Source organism: Leptodactylus fuscus, chromosome 2 (genome assembly GCF_031893055.1).
Source record: "Leptodactylus fuscus isolate aLepFus1 chromosome 2, aLepFus1.hap2, whole genome shotgun sequence".
Classification (NCBI taxonomy): Eukaryota; Metazoa; Chordata; class Amphibia; order Anura; family Leptodactylidae; genus Leptodactylus; species Leptodactylus fuscus.
Window position 1 is genome coordinate 242,191,589 of NC_134266.1, and position 22,925 is coordinate 242,214,513.

The following is a 22,925-nucleotide window of genomic DNA, read 5'->3' on the forward strand; positions in this document are numbered from 1 at the left end:
AAATCAATGGGAGCGTATACGGCGCTCAAAATCTCACACGGCGTATACGTGCCAGGTCACGCGGCACGTTACTCCATGTGAATGCACCCTAAGGCTCATTGGCCTGCACAATTTTAGGATTTTTCTTTATAACTATATGAGGTGCAGAAAACTGCAGTAGAAGGGTTGATAAATTCCACTATGTTTCTTGATACCACTTGCTTTGCATCAAAGCTTGGAATAAAATTGTTGCACCTTTTTTGTGACGTGTTGGAATGTCTTAAGTCATATCCTTGTACTGTTGAAGCATGCCCCTTGTCAAATGTGGGGCCAAAAGAGTCTAAGGCTAAGGCCCCACATTGCGGAAAAGCACCTTTTTTGTTGCGGTTTTTTGAGCCAAAGCAAAGAATGGCTATAAAAGGAATGTATAAAAAGTACTTACACTTCTACATTTTGCTTAGTCCACTCCCGGCTTTGGCTCAAAAAAAACGCAACAAAATAAGCAGCGTTTCCAAAACATGGGGCCTTAGCCTAAAATACATAAATGTGGGGCACCTAATCTAGCGCGAGTTGCTCCGACAATCAGTCAGCGATCAGTAAGTACGGCACATGAACAAACAATGACAGGGGACCACCAATGTATCTGAACTAGGTTGGTGTGCGCTGAAGAACGGAGTACTGTTTTTTGGTGGGTTTTCTTTTCATTACCATAAAACGATTGTGGTTCCTTATTTTGTGAAGGACCTACGAGCAGGTATATTTAGGGCAATCTATGGCATATAGGATGTATTGGCATTATGGGTGTCCTTTCTAGGATGATTCACCCACATTTCTCCTCTAGCCAAGCATCATGGCTCAATATGGTTGTGTATTAACCTGTAGTAAGGCCTCCACCGAGTCATCTAGTAACCTAAACACTTTAAGATATGGATTCTAGGATTTTTATTTTTTTTTCAAATAATTTTCAATAAAGAATAGTTAAAAAAAAAAAAAAATCGCAAATGACAAACACTAGAGATGAGCAAGTAGTATTCACTTGAGTAGGTATTCGATCAAATACTATGGTATTCGAAATACTCGTACTCAGTCAAATACCACGCGGTAAACGCAGTAAAAATTCAATTCCCCTCCCACCTTCCCTGGCGGTTTTTTTTACACCAAAGGGGGGTGGGACAGGAACTAGGACAACATAGGCATTGGAAAAAAAATGTATTCAGTCAATGGCTGGCTAAATCAGCAGCAGCAATAATAATAATACAGTGACTTGGGTGTGTTAGATGCCCCCAGACATGCTTCCCCTGCTGTCCCAGTTGTATTCCAGAGGTGTTGGCATCATTTCCTGAGGTGTCATTGTGGATTTAGTGACTCCAATTGGTCGAATTTTGGTTTCCCATAGACTATAATAGGATTCGATATTCAAACAAATAGTCAAATATTAAGGTCTACTCAAATCGAATTTCGAATTTTCGAATATTCCACTACTCACTCATCTCTAACAAACACCATTTCTCCTCATAATTATTCTTTTGTGATTTTCTAACAGCCGGTGGATGTATGATATGGCACCGCCAACCCTGAGAAGGAGCTAAACCCGTAAAGCATGCATTGTTTTAACATAAGCATACAATAGCTTCCAGAGATCATTTACAACCAGAAAAGACCGATACAATTACGGGAAATGACTCTATAGGTTGAGAATGACTTTCATCTGCGTTATGTTAGACCCCAGAATTCATTTCACTTTTCAGCTGTGAACAGCAAAGGGCCAGCTGGGGCTAGGGAAAGGCGCAGAGTCTGCACACAGGTCACAATGGAGGCTGATCTGCCAGAAAATGGAAGGCTATTAGGGATTAAACTACAGGGAGGAAAGCAGAAAAATGCACACAGACCAGATTCTGCAGTAGGGGAAAACAATCCTGATCCCGCAAGGAACTGAACTGCCAAAAACAGTGGATCGAGATGATGACAAAATTAAAGCAACATCGCTCCCATACACAGAATTATTAGCAGAAAACAAACAAGTCAGATATAAAATATAGTGCCCCGCAGTCAAAAGGAACAGCATTTCACTCACAATTCCCAGATGTGGGGACAGGAAATTTATGACAGCTCACTGAAAAGCAAGGTCCCCATTGTAAAAACTTGTGCATTTATTTGGCTAAGGATAATCATTGAAGTTGACCTTTCTCCAAACATTTCTCAGCTGTGTTAAAATGATCTAAAACCATTGCCAGATTTCCTTTAACTAACACTGATTACCCCAAAGAAGACGAAAAAAAAACCCTCATAGCCCCAGGGCCGTATCACACTACTCGCACGTACATACCAATAGGTTTTCAGCAACACGCCACAACCTTTGCTTAAGAGTCACTGACGTAACCCGATCCCGAATACTAAGAAAACGCAAGACAAGGAATCTTTTACTTTGTATAGACTATGATATATGGGGAAGATTAGTCCACGCCTGATTTGCTTGATCAGTTTTTTGGTTCACTCAACAGATTAAATTAGACTAAAAGGTAATGTAGGACGGATCAGAGAGGAATAGGTAACATCGGACCGGACCACAACAAACAAAGAATCCGTACGGCCCGATAACAACCTTCAAGGAAATGTCACTGGGAAAAGGAAGAAATATTCGGAAAATTAGGACGATAGTGGACTAGTCCTGTAGTAAAAGCCGAAGTATGACCTGCTAATAAAGAGAACATTAAAGTTTTTAACAGAGGGTAACACATTGCAGCCGATTCTAAGCAGATCAATATATGTTTCTTTAGGAAAAAATTCAGTTTTATTTATTTATGCCTTTGTTAATTGTGGGCTTAGGAGTCCAGTGGTTGGTCTTACTCAGTGGTAGGTAGCCATCCTATATAGGAAAGGCAATGGTATGAATGTACGTTTGGTATAAACGATGTGTTTTTGGGCCATCCTGAACCTTTGCCAACTGACCCCTGTATAAGTAGTCTATAAATCGCTGAGTAGGACCGCCGTCTGGACTCCTAAACCAAATACTGTATGTGGTGAGCTCCATGCAGTAGAACAAATCCTACCCCATGTATGAGACCTTGTCGGCACTTGGCAGCACTGTAAGTGACCGACTACTTCACCCCAAGTGTGAGAAGGAGCGCTATTGCAAGTCGTTCCTCCCAACCATGATCAGGCTGTATAATCTACATCAGACCAAGCGAAGATCACTCCACACAGAGAACTAAATGATCTTGAAGTCTTCCTTCTTTCTTCTCTTCCTTAGCTGGTATCGAGTCCTAGTATATCTTCTCTTCTCAGCTTATGTGTGTCTACTTCTGTAATATATTACTGTGTATTATCCCTGTATCTGTATTACTATGCTGCTGTAACATGCTGAAATTTCCCCACTGTGGGACTATTAAAGGATTATCTTATCAATGTGAGATACGAGAGGGACAGGTACCCAGAACCCGTGCCGATCATATTCATTGGTCACATAAGCAACTCAGTGCCACTCAAGATATTGGAGCTGGGCTGCAGTACCGAGCACGGACCCTACAATGTGTATGGCGCTATGGTTGATATTCAGCAAAAAAGCTGCAGTACCCCCCACAAATAGGTTATCAATATAGAAGTCTCAGGAAAACCCATGAATCTTTTTAAATTATTTTCTCAGACAGAGACTGTAAAGTTTCCATGAGATACAGTCATGCCACGTTTTTGCTGCAAGTTGGCAACTCAGACTCAAATGGAGACTTTTTAAAAATTTGCACAGATGTCAAAAGGAATTTTTCTTAATAATTACTTGATGGGCTTTGTGAGTGATTTAAAAAAAAATAGTAATTATTTGGAAAGTCTTAGAAAAACGGAACAAAAAAAATTTCTGGTTTATGTTTTAATTACTATGCAAAAATTTTACAAAAATTCTTAGTAAAGCCTGAGAATTCGAGAACGGTCCCAATCTGCTTCACAAATCGCTTTTCTCATGTTTTCACAGCCAATTCACAAGTTTTTCCATATGTGTTCTGTATATTTCACAGCACTATGCGTGATTACCACCTAACCTCTATAGATATGCGCACAACATATGTGGTGGCTTTAAGTGAAAGTTCACACATGGCAAATTTGACAAGAAATTTGCAACTCAAAATCCATCCCATACATCTGAATAGGAGTGTTTCTGTAGCAAGTCCATGGATTCTTGCCTGCTCCATTCATATTAATGGCTCATGCCTGCAAAAAATCTGTGAATTTGCCTTTACCATTAGATATACTCGAAATTTAGATTTTTCAGGACAGTGGCATTTTTTTTCCTTAATACAGCATTTTTCACATATAATTCTCTATAGGAAATTCACATTTGCAACCAAAATAACAAAAAAAAAAAAAAAGTGCTGTGTAGTCGGTAGGCCAAACCATCACTGAATCCAGCTCCTTTATTTTCCCACTGCCCCAGCTTGAATTTTCAATATGCCGGCATTCGAGTTTCCATTTACGGAGCCCCCCCCCCCCCCCGAACGTAAACCTAGTCCCCTTTAAAAAGTGGTTACCTTCGGAAACTCATAGACCCCAAAGACCCCCACAGACTGCCAAAAAAGGTCAGAAAATGTGGAGAGAAAGGCGCTGCTTCCAGGACCTTTCTCTCTGTATTTTTAAAGCAGAATGGGGAATGGACTCGCCAGGTGAAGACCAGACATAGGTGTGGTGTCTAATTATACAATATCAGTAATTGTATAATATATTTAAAAATAATAATTCATTTGATTTTGAAGCCAAAGTTGGAGTCTTTCACTTTTTTCCAACTCCCACTTCGACTCAACAGCGTTGGGGAAAAAAGTGCACATGTAGGGTTTTCTTCTGTCAAAATTAGTATGAAATTGAAAAAGAAAGAAAATATGTCTTGTTCCATCAGATCCTGAATTGCAGAGCTATTCGAGCCTAGAGTTTTGTCTACAATAGAAAAGACCGTGACAATATGGCACCATAAGGAATACAACAGAGCATCACATAGACTGCCTACAGCTCAATATATAGAGCCACAGGGACTCCCGTGTGCCTGCGCTCACAGACTAACCCTGTGTAATAGCCCAAAATATCAGGCAATTCTTTAAATATTGCAAGGTATCTGATCCTCAAAAATCCCCATGGCGAGCTATAAAAATTTCATCAACTTTAGAAGAACTTTTTAAATTAGACCTTTCATTGGCCTGAAGATGAGAAGAGTATGAGGCTGTGTGTTGTAGCCAGTCCTCCGTCACAATAAGACTTTCCCTCCATTACAGATTCATTAAGCTGTTGAGATACAGATGATCACGGCGGTCCTGTGACAGTGACGACAACTGGACAGAGGTGCGGGGAGAGGATTTGGCCAGAATGTAATTATGCCCAGCGTGAGTGTTACCATTTATCAGAACTGAGAGATGACACTCACTGCGAGGAAAGGGAAACTGCTTTTCACATGCTGCCATACAGATCAATACGCAGCACATTTCCCCAAGCAAAAAGTAATTATATAACTGCAAACTTCACAATCAATATCGAGTCAAAACGACTATGTGTGCGCCGCGCGGCCGTGAAGGTAAGTCACTTTGTCAGCTGTCAGTGCCTACGCTTAAGCAAACACACAACCGGCTGGAAGAAGGCCAATATCAACATTCAGCTAGGGGTTAACAATGAATCCGACTCACCTCTAAATTGTATTGTAAGACCAAATAATCTGTTCCTCGAATGCCCATTATGGGTTAAAAAGTATTGTCGTCTGAACAAAATTACTGGAATTAACCATTGGGAGAGTTTTTTTGGTTTTGTTTTGCTTCCTGAATTCCAGTCGTTCTATTATCTATTTTAATATATTATATTTTTTGTTAAACTTTTTAATTTACTGGTAGTTTTTTTTATTTAATTTTTTTTTTAAAAAAAATGTATTTAATACACAAAATGTAAAAATTGTTTAATAATTGGTTAATTTGTTAAATAAAATTGTGCCTTATGGTTTTTCTTACTTTCTTTTTTGCAATTTGGTCACCGCTTTACGGTTAATTTTAACCATTCGTTCCCATGTAATAGTGAAAGGTATTCTTTCTGGACAGCCCTGAACGCCTGTCTCGGCTATTATGGAGCTGGGGCTGAAAGAGACAACAAAAGAAGTCTACTGCCTTTGTTCCTCCTCGTAGGTACCATGATACTTACAAGCAAAATGTGAGCTCACTCTGATGATCTAAGTGTATATCTGCACATACCAGAGACGTATATGGGAGGATTTTGCCACAAATTTCAGAATGAATCAATTGCAAAAAAATTTATGCTTTATATTTAGATTTTGTCGTAGATTTTGGATGCAAATTTCACCTGTTAAAGTATAAAAAGGAGGTGAAATCTGCAATGAAATACTGCAGAAAGAATGGACTTTCGAATGTCGTGGCAGAAATAGAAATATAAAAAATGAAAAAACAAAAACAAAATACAAAATAAAAATACAAAAAAATAAAAATAAAAATGTGACAACGCAGAATTCCATCTTCATAAGGGGAGGCTGACATCCGCCACCCTAAGAAACTACAGTAAGTGTTTCGTTCAATAGAAATCACATTAAAATTCTCCTTGAAAACAGTAAATTTGAAGTTCATTTTTACAACCAAGTGCCGAACAAAATATGTGTTGTTGTTTTTTTTAAATATATCTATATCTTTTTTTGGCTCAATGTTACAATCCAATTCAATAGGTTACAGAAGGTTAAAGTGCAGAAGAAAAAAATCATTAGGTTAGTTTGGGAGAAAATTTTGACATGCAATTTTCAGGCTGATTTATCAGTGGAAGGCTAAATTTGATAGTTTGGCATTACTGAGAGCAGGCAACATGAGAAAGCTGTTACAAAGCCTCTCGTCCTGATTTAGCCACGTGGATCAATACGAGCCTATACTGTTTCAATTTTACAAATATTGATTTTCTGATATAACCAGCACAGAGGCATCTATCATCAACTATATAAAAGAGAAGCTTCAGATATTTCATAATACTTCGCTAGATTTTCATTCACAGTCCTTTAGACCCCTAGAAAAAGGTACGTTTAATATGTAGGCACTGTGGAAAGCCAAGTAAATTACATAGACTTCTATTTCCTATCCCTATACTAGAATACACGAGGTAGAAATCAAGGGCATTAGCCAATTAGGAATTATACATGTTAAATAAAAAAATAAATAATAATAATACTATAATATATATCCTACTAATATTATGAAAGTGAAAGTTTGTGTGTTTGGATGTTTGTTCCTCAATCACGCAAAAACGGCTGAACGGATTTGAATGAAATTTGGCACATAGATAATTTGTAACCTCGAGTAACACATAGGCTACTTTTTATCCCAGTAAATGACATGGCTTCACAACTGTTATGAATTTATGTTCACATACTATATTATACTGCTCATGCAGCAGTTTATCCCAGGTTCTGATAAAAGCCTGTTATCTGTTATCTCTCTATGTAAACACTCAGATAACCCTGAGTGGATTGTGTACATGCATCTGCATATTATCTGATCTGGTCCAGGCAGTGCTGAAACACTGTATGGGAAAACACCTTTAATCCAAATTGGCAGTTTGCTACTTTTAAACATGCCGGGAAAAGAAAATCTAATTTGTTGCAAAATTCTAAAACAACAAGAGCTATGAAGGTAGCCAGAAGTCACAGAGTTCTCCTCAAGCGGAGCTGAGGGGGATCGTTGGCGTCAATAATACACTCATTATATGGCGTCCCAGCAAGTTGCTGAGATACCGGAACAATCACAGGCATGGCATGAGCAGCAGGACAGCTTAAGAGCTACAGAAACGCCGGAGCAGGCAAACCATCGACGGCAGCAATTTGATGAATATAGGCGGATCATCAACGCAGACGAAGTCACAAGCAAATGCTAGTACGGTATATATACAGTCTTATGAAAAAGTTTGGGCACCCCTATTAATCTTAATCATTTTTAGCTCTAAATATTTTGGTATTTGCAACAGCCATTTCAGTTTGATATATCTAATAACTGATGGACACAGTAATATTTCAGGATTGAAATGAGGTTTATTGTACTAACAGAAAATGCGCACTATGCATTAAACCAAAATGTGACCGGTGCAAAAGTATGGGCACCTCAACAGAAAAATTACATTAATATTTAGTAGCTCCTCCTTTTGCAAAGATAACAGCCTCTAGTCGCTTCCTGTAGCTTTTAATCAGTTCCTAGATCCTGGATAAAGGTATTTTGGACAAACAATTCAAGTTCAGTTAAGTTAGATGGTCGCCGAGCATGGACAGCCCGCTTCAAATCATCCCACAGATGTTCAATGATATTCAGGTCTGGGGACTGGGATGGCCATTCCAGAACATTGTAATTGTTCCTCTGCATGAAAGCCTGAGGATTTGGAGCGGTGTTTTGGATCATTGTCTTGCTGAAATATCCATCCCCGGCGTAACTTCAACTTCGTCACTGATTCTTGAACATTATTCTCAAGAATCTGCTGTTACTGAGTGGAATCCATGCGACCCTCAACTTTAACAAGATTCCCGGTGCCGGCATTGGTCACACAGCCCCAAAGCATGATGGAACCTCCACCAAATATTACAGTGGGTAGCATGTGTTTTTCTTGGAATGCTGTTTCTTTTTGGACGCCATGCATAACGCCTTTTTTTATAACCAAACAACTCAATTTTTGTTTCCAAAATGAAGCTGCCTTGTCCAAATGTGCTTTTTCATACCTCAGGCAACTCTATTTGTGGCGTACGTGCAGAAACGGCTTCTTTCTCATCACTCTCCCATACAGCTTCTATTTGTGCAAAGTGCGCTGTATAGTTGACCGATGCACAGTGACACCATCTGCAGCAAGATGATGCTGCAGCTCTTTGGAGGTGGTCTGTGGATTGTCCTTGACTGTTCTCACCATTCTTCTTCTCTGCCTTTCTGATATTTTTCTTGGCCTGCCACTTCTGGGCTTAACAAGAACTGTCCCTGTGGTCTTCCATTTCCTTACTATGTTCCTCACAGTGGAAACTGACAGGTTAAATCTCTGAGACAGCTTTTTGTATCCTTCCGCTGAACAACTATGTTGAACAATCTTTGTTTTCAGATCATTTGAGAGTTGTTTTGAGTAGCCCATGATGCCACTCTTCAGAGGAGATTCAAATAGTAGAACAACTTGCAATTGGCCACCTTAAATACCTTTTCTCATGATTGGATACACCTGGCTATGAAGTTCAAAGCTCACTGAGGTTACAAAACCAATTTTGTGCTTCAGTAAGTCAGTAAAAAGTAGTTAGGAGTATTCAAATCAATAAAATGATAAGGGTGCCCATACTTTTGCACCGGTCAAATTTTGGTTTAATGCATATTGCACATTTTCTGTTAGTACAATAAACCTCATTTCAATCCTGAAATATTACTGTGTCCATCAGTTATTAGATATATCAAACTGAAATGGCTGTTGCAAACACCAAAATATTTAGAACTAAAAATGATTAAGATTAATAGGGGTGCCCAAACTTTTTCATAGGACTGTATATGTTCAGAATGAATAAGCATGGGTGTAACTACAGGTGCAGTATGACGTATGGAAATGTAGTAAAACCTATTACAGATTTTTCATTGAATTAAGCAGGGGTGTAACTACAGGGGCAGTGTGACATATGGTAGGTGGTGGAACAAGTTACAGATTTTCCATTGGGGCCTACAAGTTTCAAGTTACGCCTCTCGTTTTAAAATGAATAACTTACAGGTTTGTCTCATTTGTGCGACATACTGCAAATATGCACAAAACATCTCATGGGTATTATGTATGACATATGAAACTAATTACATGTCCGGCCGGGTTCACATCTAAGCCAAGTCTCCATTTGGAAACTGCATTAAATTGACGGTTAAAAAATCATTGGTCGAAAAAGTGCTCAAGTACGGCTTTTTCGCCCAGTGGTTTCAGGATGGCGTTATTTTGGAAACATGTTTTTTCAGGCACTTCTAAGTTGAATCTGTCCTTTAAGAATTCTTACTCTATACAATCCAAACCTGGTTCTTATGGCTTTAAAAACTGCATAAAAAACCTGACCATGTGCACTTACCCTTAAACTGATTGCATGCTGATGCTACAAGATACCTTGTAAAGCAGGGGTCGGCAACCCCTGGCACGCGTGCCAAGACTGGCGCGCGAGGCATATTTTGCTGGCACGCCAGCCAGCCTGAGACTTCACACTAAATTTAGAGAGAGAGAGCGTCCCTTCAGTGCTCTGGTAGAGCTGCGGTGTAGGACACGCCCCCTTCTCTCACTGCCACCAATCAGAGGTGAGCCTCTCACTGCACAGGATAAGGGCTCCCTGGACCTGCTGCTACACGTGAGGAGGAGCTCCTGCCGTCTGCAGCCTGAGGAGAGGAAGCAAAGTGAAAGTAAAAACACCAGGTACGTGTGTTACTAACCATTCTCATTAATGTCAGGCATTTGGTTTTATTAATTTAACTCCATGTGCCTCACATTAATAGCAGTTAACCCCATCATGTCCATCACATTAACCCTGTGTGGCTCACATAAGGGTTACTGATGTGTGAGACATATGGGGGTACTAATAAAGGACCTAAATAATGAAGATATTCACTTATTACCTCCATATGTCTCACATATCCGTGTCCCTTATGTAAAGTACACAGGGGGTTAATGTGAGGGACATGATGGGGTTAACTGCTATTAATATGAGGCACATTGAGTTGTAACCTGCAATGCACATGACCAGACTCTTTATCTACAACTGTGGATAAATGTACAGACCTATATATTTCAATTGACCCATATATACAGCCATTCTTTTTGTGGCTGTGTATCTGGGCCAAACTGAAGAACTGAAAACTATGGAGCAGGTCCTATATCTGTCCTATACATCCCCCATATCTGTCCTCTACATACCCTATATCTGTCCTATACATCCCCTATATCTGTCCTCTACATACCCTATATCTGTCCTATACATCCCCTATATCTGTCTGCATTTGCGGCCCTGTGAATTAATTTTTAATGTATAGGTCAGTGAAAACCACATCCGTGGCATTTGTATGCAGGAGGTGTAAGGCTGAGGCCCCACGTTGCAGAAATGCAGCATTTTTGTTGCAGATTTTGATGCGGTTTATTTCAACCAAAGCTAAAAATGGCTACAGAAGGAATGGGAAATATATAGGAAGCTTCTTATACGTTTCCCTTCTGCTCAATCCACTCCTGGTTTAGGCTCAGAAAAACACAGCAAAATATGTAACAAAAAAAAAGCTGTGTTTCAACAACGTGGGGGCCTTAGGCTAAAGCCCCACGTTGCAGAAACAGCTTTTTTTCGTTGCAGATTTTGCTGTTTTTTTTGAGCCGAAGCCAGGAGTAGATTGAGCAGGAGGGAGACGTATAAGAAGCTTCCTATATATTTTCCATTCGTTTTCTAGCCATTCTTGGCTTTGACGGAAAGAAAAACGCAGCTAAATCTGCAATAAAAAAGCTGCATTTTTGTAATGTGGGGCCTCAGCCTTAGTGTGATTCTATTGGGTGGTGACACTGTAACTAGATGCAATTCTAGCCAAATCCAGTTCCTGGGCACCAGTGCGGCCACTTTGTTGAAAGTGTGACACCCATTAATTCCTGGCTGGGGTTTTGCTGTTACTGCACCGCCAGGAACTAAAAGTGACAAATTAATCTACGTTTCACTTAGGGAGCGTTCACACTACCGTTGGTGTCCGACAGCTAGTGTCCACTGCTAATGTCTGTTCAAAATCTTGTGCGGATATTAGTATCGGACACTAGCTGTGTCTAACATTTTGCATTGATTTAAATGGACATCGGGTGCGTTTGTTTACTGTTCGTGGGTGTCCTTAAGTGTCCGTTCCCAAAGATGTCCGACTTTTCAAGCGGACAGAAAAACCTACATATCGGGTTTTGCTGTCCGCTTGAAAAGTCGGACATCTTTGTGAACGGACAGTTAAGGACAGGCACGGACAGTAAAAGAACGCACCCGGTGTCCGTTTAAATCAATGCAAAATGTCACGGACACAACTAGTGTCCGATACTAATATCCGCACAAGATTTTGAACAGACATTAGCAGCGGACACTAGCTGTCGGACACAGACGGTAGTGTGAACGCTCCCTTACAGAAAACTGAAGTTACTAACAGCCAAGGACTGGATGGAGCATACAGGTACATTGTGTGTCAGCTCTTTACAGGTATGACTTCACTCTGCTCCCAGTCACATACATTACCACTAATTGTGGGTTACACATGTACTTACATTGTTTCTAAAGGAAAAGAACATGTGTATCCAGGCAAATAGCGGTAAGCGCATGTGGCTGGGAGCGCAGTATGACAGCACCCCTATGTTGCGGTTTGTGCTATATGACTTTAGTGTAGGTGTCGTCAGCTTTACAATTATTGACCGGCACTCCGAGGACCTCATCTTTGATTTTTTAATTTAAATCGGCACGCCGAACAGAAAAGGTTGCCTACCCCTGTTGTAAAGAATGACATACAAGACCTCCCACTCACTAACACACCCCCTATCCATGAGCTTCAAGGGAAGACACAGAAAACACAACTCTGGAAGGTCTGAAGTTTGTTCTTTGTAGTAGCTCAGCTAGACTAATAGACTGTCTCCAGGAAGGTATGATTTATAATAGAGCCCCTTGGAGATTGAGTGTCAACACTGGGGGATACAGAAATATTAGCTGTATTATGTTAGTATATAAAGCTTGTGGGAAAGTATAAAATGTTCAGACAGGACATACACATTCAACCTAATCCTGGTATCACAATATAATATTTGTCTGCTGAACAGTCACAATGCACCTAACAAAACCCCCAGCTAAATGACAAATACGCGAGGTACAGTAGACTCTCAAAACCCCGCTGGATTATTAGATTAGATATTAGCTTGGTGATTACATTTAGATCTCCTGTTCTATATCTCAGAGGTTAAGCCCAAGGCACTGAAGAAGTTAAAATATAAATTAACCTTTGCCGCCATGCATCACAGAAAGCAAATCTATGGCATTTCCAAAGGTTAATCTAATTTCTTCAGTTAAGATGGTCAAGATGGCAGCAGGTATCGAATTGGATTTAAAAGACATTAACTCATTTGGAATGAAGGGAAGACGCTGGAGGAATAGCCCACCCACGGTATGTGGTCATAGGAAGAGTGATATATAGTATTATGTAAGGGTATCATGGCCAGGTACATTGTGTGTCAGCTCTTTACAGGTATGACCTCACTCTGCTCCCAGTCACATACATTACCACTAATTGTGGGTTACACATGTACTTACATTGCTTCTAAAGGAAAAGAACATGTGTATCCAGGCAAATAGCGGTAAGCGCATGTGGCTGGGAGCGCAGTATGACAGCACCCCTATGTTGCGGTTTGTGCTATATGACTTTAGTGTAGGTGTCGTCAGCTTTACAATTATTGACAGATAAAAGACGTAATAAGTCAGAAGATTCACATTGTGGATTAGAAAAGAGCAGGTTTAATCCCACCTATAAACAGTGCCACTCTTCACCATGGGCTGTGTATGGTATTGCAGTCCAGTCCTATTCACCTGCATGAGGCTAAGTTATAGGCTCTATTCACACAAGAGTAGACATGGCGGTGTGATGGATCACTGCGTGGCTGTCATATGACCATTTTCAGAACAATGAGAATCAACTGAGCTATTGGCTGCTTTTATGAAGCCGTCTGTCAACAATAGACATATCTTAACTTTACCGTTTTCAATGATCTCTCAAGTCTAAGAGGGATCCATAAAAACGGGAGCCACATGGGTGAAAATCGGCCATGGAAAACGGCGCAAATACCAGCTACAAACCAGACTGCTGCCATTCCCAGAGGATGTCCACCCATTCAATTATATGTAGGAGGTAACCTTTTATCTTCTCAGAGACAGATTTACATATTGTATAACCTACCAGGGGGTGAATTAGAAAAAAAAAAAAACTGTTCAGGGGCACAGCCGCTATTGAATTATATGTGACATTCACCATTTTATTTTTGGTGAATCCCAGCAGTCCCATATACAGATTAGGGGAAAGGGAGCAAAAAAAAAAACATTTGTAATGCGCTTTTCTCGCATAAGACTCAGAGTGTAGGGAGTATTGCAGAGTAGGGGAGTTAGTGGCTGCCGCACAAGTGCTCATCCCCAACACCCACAAAGGTAAGTTAAGTTATGGGAAGCCAATTTACCTATCAGTATATTTTGGCATGTGGGAGGAAAACAGAGTACCCAGAGGAAGCCCATGGAAACACGGGCATAATATAAAAACTTCATGCAGATGTTACCCTTGGTCAGATTCAAAACAGGACGCCAGAGCTGTGAGGAAACATTGCTAACCACTGAGCCACCGGGCTGCCCAATAAAATGAATACTTCTCAACAAAAGCCCATAAATACAATAGACTAGAAAACCGCCAATAAGAAACTTAAAGGAGTATTCCCAAGTTGCTCGGTCACCAACTTGCAGGCTGTCAGCTCTGTTCACTTCCTGATTTTCTCCGTAAATTGGTGGGTGGGGTTTCACTTGCTATCTCACATGTAAAGCCAGCGGCGAGTCGCTTCTATGCCACTGGCCTTGCATGCCTGCGTGCTCCCTTATCAGCAAAATTCAATTAACAGAGCTTATAACTGGAAGAGCAGGGAGATAAACAGCTCAGAAACACAAGCACCGAGCACAGCTACCCCTCCCCTCCTGAGAGCAGGGAGCTACGTCACTTGTCTTGGGTGGAGTGATAAGACCATCCCCAGGTCCGTGGTTATGGAAACGCAGTGTAAACAATGAAGTGAATAATCTCAGATAGCGGCCAAACAAAGCAGTTTTGCTGAAGCAATGTATTTAGAAAAAGTCTTGAATCCACATAAACTAGCAGTATAGATAGGATCCTTGAGATGGGACAACCCCTTTAAATGGGTTTACAATACTTTTATATTAACAACGAATAGGTTTGAATCCCATCACTATCACCAATCAGTCCATGGCAATGCCAAAAATAGCAGAGTGCCGCTCACTATGCAGTGGCCTGAAATGGTACTGCAGCTCTCTCCTATTAAAGTGAATGGCAGAGAACTGCAGTATCACTATACACTGGCCAGAGCTGTGACTTTCCTGGTGCTATAGCAGCTCCTTTGTTTAGTTGACTAATGTGATATTGATGACTAATTCTAAGGATAGGTAAGTGCAGGAACACCCATTTAACTTTGGGTCCCTGGTCCACTGAATACCTTCAGGCATTACATGTAGATAACAGACAAATCCCACTAAAACTCCAATATCAACTACACAAGTTGACATAAACCTCATGTTACAAGTTTTGGATTCTTTTGATGAAATCTAGAAAGCTTTGTTTTATGCTGTTGGCATTTATTACTTGACGCACTGAAGGCCATATGTTCAGAGCTGCCTGATGCAGAGTATTGCACTTTTAGGAACATATGCCATCTTTCCATTGTTTTACAAAACAAATCATTATACATCACTCATATTAAAGGGATCTTTAATTATTGAATCTCTCGCAAGGGAATCTGAAGAATACTTGTCATCTTACCATATAAACACAGATTTTGAGGTTGACTGTAATATATAATCATAGAGTATTAAGATGATTGAATTACAGGCGACTGTGATAAGGAGCAGGTCTTATGGTTTGGCACTGTGTAAAATGCGCACTTACCTAGACTATAGCTTCCACCTGGAGAAGCCCACTCTTGACTTCTCAGAGGTGAAGCGGAGCCTAAACTGGTACACGATTATTGAGAAGTGGTCACCATGGAGAGAATACGCTATTCCATCCCCTTCCAATAGACCTTTGCTTCCCATAAAGTGTTTGATTGCCCCTTGCAGGTGGATTTTGAGTTTTTGCAGGCGGATTTTGAGGTGGAAACACCTCCTAAGTTGCCCATTCATTTCAATGGGAGTCAAAAGATTATTTATTCCTCTAGCTGATTTTTCATGAGTCTTGGCTTCTCTTCGGGGACGGATTTGGGGATGGATTTCACCCCCGAATCCAGAGCAGATTCCTCCCGGAATCTGCCTCCCATTGTTTTCAATGGGAGGAAGAGATTGCAGCAGGATGCGCCCTGCTTGATCTTGCTGCAGACCCGCGGCTCTAGACACTCTCCAGATTAGGCCCATTCATTCGGTACAGCATCGGCATCCTGTCGCGGCTAACCCGTGCAAAAATGCCAGCAGGACTGTATGACTCTTCAGGAGACCAGGACTGCCCACATGACTGTTCGCAAACAGCATAAACCGCTATCAACTTTTACCTTTATGCTCCAAAGGTCATTTTAGGCAGTAGCATCTTTATAAGCCTATTACCATTGTGTAAAATCAAATGGAGGCAAGTTAGGGGCTAAAATGCAATGACAGGTTCTCTTTAAACTTCTGCAGGAATAGTCAACTAGAAGCAAATCTGTAGGCACAGTAGGGAAGAGCAGGGATTTGCAATATTAGCTTGAAGCCCTGGGTTCTAATCCAACCAAGAACAATATTGGCATGGAGTTGGTATGTTCTCTCGTGGTCGTGTAGGATTTCTCTGCTTTTCTATGGAACTGGCCCTAGTGTGTATGCCTAATATTATAGAAATTAGTAAGTGAGCCCCAATGGGGACAGAGGCTGATGTTAATGCTGACATGGCAATCTATGTTCACGCTGTGGTAAACGTTGGCAACGGGTGATCAATAAAAAGGTGCACTGTAAGAGAATAAAAGGGGATTGATTCTCCCATTATGCTGACTGGTTCATGCAGTCATTGCTGGATACCGTCTGCTCTTGCTTTTGGAGTTCACGTGTCTCCTTCGCAGCAATGGTTCAATATTCAAGCTTGCAGATTTTATATGTGAATTAAAACAGACCAGAAACCACAACCTCAACCACTAAAGAGCAGGATGTGTTATACGACTAACCACACACATGCCACCCACTTAACTATGATCATTACTCTTTACTACAATCTATTATTTCCCTTCTGGCTTGGTTATTGCAGGCGTATCAGAGAAAGAATTGCAAAAGCGGCTTTATATGAGAAACTGTGATTTAACACTGTCACTAAAATGACACAGACTAATGGGTCATGATCACTAATAAATTGTGCAGTTAATCCCCATATGCCTGCCATACCAGCCGGGCTGTCTGTAGGGTGAGATACAATGGTTATATACCCTATGTCTATGTCTTCAGACACCTTCTGTGTGATGGCCGACAAATAACTCATTACTTGCAGGCTGGATTCTGAACTGAGATCATTAATCAAACTGTGAAGGGTAGAAGTCAGCCGCAGAAGCCAAGGGGTTAATGTCTCTAAAAATATAGGGAACCACGTCTGCAACAATGACATGTTAGTCTATACATACTACATGGATTCATGAAAAATGTCCTCCTATATCTTATATATATTTTGTATTTTAATGAATTTTATATTTTCCAAGCAAAAATATATGTACGGAGACTAACAAAAAAAGAGACATTAAAGGCAATTGTCTAACCATGTTAATACTAGCTTAAAGGGGGTGAACAGGGAAAACACTATGCTACATACTGGATCAGTGGGACATGAGAAATTACTAACAGCGCTACTCACCTGCACCGATGCCCCGTCCCTCACCGCTCTCTACTTCCTGTGTGACGATCTTGATGCACAGGAAATGCATCCTCAAGAAATAATGGTTGTCATGTCTAGATACACAAGAAATATATCCTCAGGCCAATCACTAACCAAGGAAGGTCAACATGGTTGTCATTGATTGGATGAAGATGCATTTCCTGTGCATTGAGACCTCACACAGGAAATAGAGAGCAGCAGGGAAATGGAGTGAGGAATCGCTGGAGGAGAGTAGTATTGTGTGACATCTCAATGCATAGGAAATGTATCCTCAGCCAATCATTGATCAAGGCAGGTCAACACAGTTGTCAGTGATTGGCTGAGGATACATTTCCTGTGTATTGAGGCATCACACAGAAAGCAGAAAGCAACAGGGTATGGAGTGAGGAATCGATGGAGGGGAGTAATATTGTTATGTATTTTCTTACTCCCTACTGGCCAGTATTGAATTATAATTGCCTTTAACTGGATACCCCCTTTAAGTAGAAAGTATTCTGGATGAAGGGCTGTCAGAAACCCAATTTCACTTAGCACTCCAGGGACTTTTTAGGGTAAGTTCAGACAGGATTTTTTGGATCGGAACCTGAGGCGGAGGCCGCTTCAGGTTCTGGTCCAAAAGACAGGCAGCTGTCGCGACTGCATGCCGATGCACTGCAGCGGCATCCAGTCGCGCGCTCCGCTCCGGACTAGGCCCAAAGAATTGGCCTAGTCAAGAGGAGGGAGTGTCTTTAGGCCGAATCGCGAGGCGAAACAGCCTGAAGAATGAGCACCTCGCTTGTTTTTCCGGGAGCCGAAACAAGCCAATTCCCAGAAAAAACACCTGACCGGCTCCCACTGATTTCAATGGGAGCCATCTTTATGGTCAGGATTTTGAGACGAATACAACCTAAAAATCCTGACCAAAAAACCCTGTGTGAACTTAGCCTTAGCAAGGTACAATCCCTCTAAATATTGCTATAGACGTCTTTATTCTGCACTGATGACTTAACTTGATTCAGCAAATTCATAAGTTTGACACAATTGAGGATTAGAATATAGAGAGTTTGGAAAGAGGATGTGTCTCTACACAGTCTGATACTGATGTGACAAGGGGAATGACAACACCCAGTTGTCAATGACAGCACAGATAGACATGGGAGGGCAGCGTTCGGGGGAGCCCAAGACATATCATCTACTTAGCCCACCACAAATTTTAGACCACTTATGGATGGCTGGTTAGAAGATATAAATTTTAGTTCTTCTCCCTCTCAATGGCAGCATGGGGAAAGGGTTAATGTACCCTCAGAATTGTCACATGCACATTTATTATACTTTTTTGTATATAGAGTTTGTACTTTTTCAAAAACGGCTACAAAAATAGCTTAAGAAATATTAGTTGTTTTCTCTCTGTAACTTTTTAAGCTGTGAGTATCTGTATAAAGGGTCAGAGGGAATTGGGGATTGGCATCCCCCGGGCAGTTACCTCTTCTGCCCTTACTATACTTTGACCCTGTACAAATCTCACTCAACAATTTGGCAGTATAATCCTAACAGGAAACTGGCAGTACATACAATTCATTACCTAAGCATAACATGAATGTTTCATAAGACATTTGGGGGGGTAACTGGACTTTAGAGATACCACTTACTAAAATATACTGTATACTGTTCTATGCAGAGACTCCAAAAAAATAGATCATGTCAATGGAATCAATCTCTCGACAAACAAATGCGGAAAAAAAAAAAAGTTTCCCATCTTATTTAGTAAGGGCGTTGTAAATCCATAACAGATCGATTTTATGCAGACAAATTTTGCAGCGCCAATCTTGTGTAAAATTGGCTTGTGTGTTCTGTTGGCCGGGGCTTAATTGGTGGCACATCATACCTCTGGCTGTTTTGCTTCTTGCACTACTGGCAGTGTTCAGGTACAGATAGGAGACCACAAAGCAGAAACATTTCAATTTACTTTGGGAAAACGTTCATCTGGACTTTATTACCTGTGTGTTTTTTAAATTCGATTTTTCAAAGTAATTCGTCACAGAATGCAGAACCTTTAAAGGAATGTTACAGCTCCACTGTACGGAAACAGATGCCTCTTAACACGGCTATAAAAATACATATTGTAAAGAGTTAACCTGAAATTCATCAAAAACACCAGCACAAGAGGATCCCATAATAGGCTTATAGAGTCTTGCTTATGTTGTGCCAGTTTATAGGAGCCTAGGAATGCTTAATAAAAACAATACCAGGTAAGTCTAGGTTTGCCAGCCATCAAAAAGAGAGCTGCATTTGCTTTAGATCACAAGGTCCCACCACCTACCATCTGTGGTCCACACCATTTGTGAGGGAACTGGACCGAGACGTTTGTTAGGGAGCGGTTCTAATTTATAAAGCCAAATACTATGACATGTCATGCGCCCGTCGTATCAGCGTAATGAATGACGTGATTCGCGCACATTCTCTCTTTGTCTAAAATGACCGTGTCCCCTGCTTGAGATTTTAGGCATGGGCCGCATATGTTTCTCCTACCCCTTCAAGAGCAAAATTCGCCTATCTATACATGCACAATGATTGTTTTGGCATCCCCTTCTTGTCCTTAATAAACCTTGGATCAAATGTAAAAAATACATAAAATATTGGGCACATATGTGAAGTCAATTAAGTTTCCCACAAAGAATAAAACAAACATAAGTTATAAATGTTAGAATATATGATAAAATTCTCAGCCCCTGACGGTCTGTGAAAGGTATTCAATAGGTATCAAGAAGGCAGCAGACAGATGTGGTCGAGGGTGGGCTGAACACCCATCAATAGTCAGGCTCTCGGTGAATCTCTGTTGTAAGGGGCAAGTAAGAAAAGACTTGTAATTAGAGATGAGCGAGTAGGTATTCGATCGAATACTACGGTATTCAAAATATTCGTACTCGATTGAATACTACTAGCTAATACTACTAGCTATTTGCAGTAAATGTTCAATTCAGAACCAGCGTTGATTGGCCGAATGTTATACAGTGTATAGCATTCAGCAAATCAACGCTGGTTCTGCAGCAGGCTCGTCCTTGCTAGTTGGGAGAGCTGGCAGCTTGCTTTTATGAGGGAGCGGACTTTTTCTCATAGGAGTGAATTGACCAGCATTGATTGGCCAGTGTACAGGATTCGGCCAATCAGATGATTTTCTGATGATGCATTTTTACTAAATATATTGCACAACATAAATCATCTTACTGACTTTTACTCATAGCTAGTAAAAGTTTCTTACCTCTGAGATATGGCTCCCCACGCCCCGTGCTTATTGGTCAGGATGTTGAGGATCTTCTGCTTCAGTTGGTTGGCCGTCACATGGTCTCTATGTTTGGCAGCGCTGATGAGGTGGTCACACATCTTTTCCTCTTCTCTCCTATCTGCAGCGTACTGGGCACATTGTGACTTTAGGAAAAACACAAATTATTATTAAGTAGTCTTTTATCTTTTTTATAGAAGAAAAAAAAAGGAAGAAATATGATGGCGTGATACATCAATATTATACTAAATTTGTGTTTCAAGGAAAACTGTAAATTACCTTTATATAAAAAAAAAAAACAATATTGAAAACCCTCACATCAAATATAAAACTAATATGCTCTTGTGGCTAGTCGCGACGCACCCCAACGCCTTCCTGTGGTCCCACTCGCCCCTGCTCCAGCCATCCCCCTTCTGGGTCCCATCCAGGTTACCAGATCTATTTGGACTACATGTAGTAGGTAATTTCCGCTTCCAGCCTCTCACACCTCCTTGATTTCCTTCCTTTTCAATCCTCTCCTCCCGGAGGAGCTGGGCGCTCGTAGGGTGCACCCTTGGTGTAGTCGTGGTTTGTTCCACGTGGCAGATCTGGTCGATCCTTTCTCCTTGGAGCTCAGGCCCTTTGACCACTTTATTAATACCCTGCACATGCCTAGATCGGAGTGGTTCCACTATCAGCAGATTGCACACTTGTTGTTTACTAGGTTTGCGGCTCTGAGGGTTTCCGTCCCTACTACCTTGTGCCGTGCTGGCACCTCTACTAAGGGTCTGATTTCAGACATCTATTGATCATCCTCTCCGGATGGACGGACCCCTCTGACTCTCAAATATATGAGTCGTTGGTCGTCTGGATTGGGTAGGCAGATTTCTCAGGCTCAGTGGCAGATCATCTGGTCTCGTGCTATTAAGTCGTCCACCTGTATAACTTATCGTGAGACCCAGTATAAAATTCTTCTACATTGCTACCACACCCCAGCCCTCCTTCACACATTAAGCCCCAATATTCCCTCTAATTGCTGGAGATGCCTTTTGGGTCCTGGTACTCTTTTTCATATTTTTTGGGACTGCCCTCTGATCCACCCTTTTTGGCTGGAGGTGAAGACCATGATGGATGCAATCTTCCCTCACGCTGTCCCCCTGGTTTATCTCCTTAACTTACCTCCCAGGACCCTGGGTAAACACCCTTCCTTGCTGTTTTTATATATTTATACTGCAGCTAAGTCCCTTATAGCTCGTCATTGGAAAAGTACCCAACCCCCCTTGGCCCCCTTTCTACTTGTTCATATCAAAGATGTTAAGTGCCTGGAGTTTCTTACTGCCACTCTGAATAATACAGTGGAGAAATTTCGGACCATCTGGGCACCTTGGGACGTGTACTGTTCTATACGTGGTCTCTGATCCCTCCCATCCCCCCTCCCTTTCCTCCTTGTCTCCTGTCTCTAGCCCTGTGTCTCCCCGTCTCTCTCCGTTGTTTCTGTCACTTATTTTTGACCTTTTGCCCTAACGTAGCAGTGGTTTAAATGCATTGTTGCTTGTTTCAACTGTTTTTTGTTGTTCTAGTGGTTGATTCTAGTATATGGTTGATTGTTCTCTTTTTTTAAAAAAATTTTTTTTATAAAAATCAAAGTTGGAAAAAAAAATTAATATGCTCTCCTTAAGAAAAATCTTTTATGTAACTTTTAGTCCAACCTTTCAGGGTACCTATAAAAATTGTTGACTGTAAATGGACAAGAAATGTAGTCTAGTTCCAAAATGTTGACTTTTTAAGATTTTCTGGAGCATGGATGTTTATGTCCTGGAGGTAACATACAAAGGACACGTTTCTTTGGGGGAATAAGTCTCATGGATAGAACGATGATTAGTTGCTACAATGTAGACACCTTACTGTAACAGTGAACAGAATGAACATCTAATAGGCTCTAAATGGGCTATTCCAAGATTTATAAAAATTTTGCCAAGAGAATGGGATGAAATTAAAGGGGCTCTATCAGCAAAATTATGGTGATAGAGCCCCACCTATGCGTGAATAACCTTTAAAAAGGCTATTCAGGCACCACTAAAGTTAAATTAAACTACCCCCCC

The 22,925-nt window shown here is 40.9% G+C and overlaps 1 protein-coding gene across 6 annotated transcripts in view; it reads right to left on the reverse strand.

The window, feature by feature from the left end:
- NBEA (neurobeachin) overlaps positions 1 to 22,925 on the reverse strand; it is a 561,077-nt gene that overhangs the window by 193,274 nt on the left and 344,878 nt on the right. For all 6 annotated transcript variants that reach the window (XM_075265947.1, XM_075265948.1, XM_075265946.1 and 3 more), the window contains one exon: positions 20,824 to 20,990. In XM_075265947.1, coding sequence (XP_075122048.1) covers positions 20,824 to 20,990 — 167 coding nt within the window. The remainder of the gene's footprint in view (positions 1 to 20,823; positions 20,991 to 22,925) is intronic.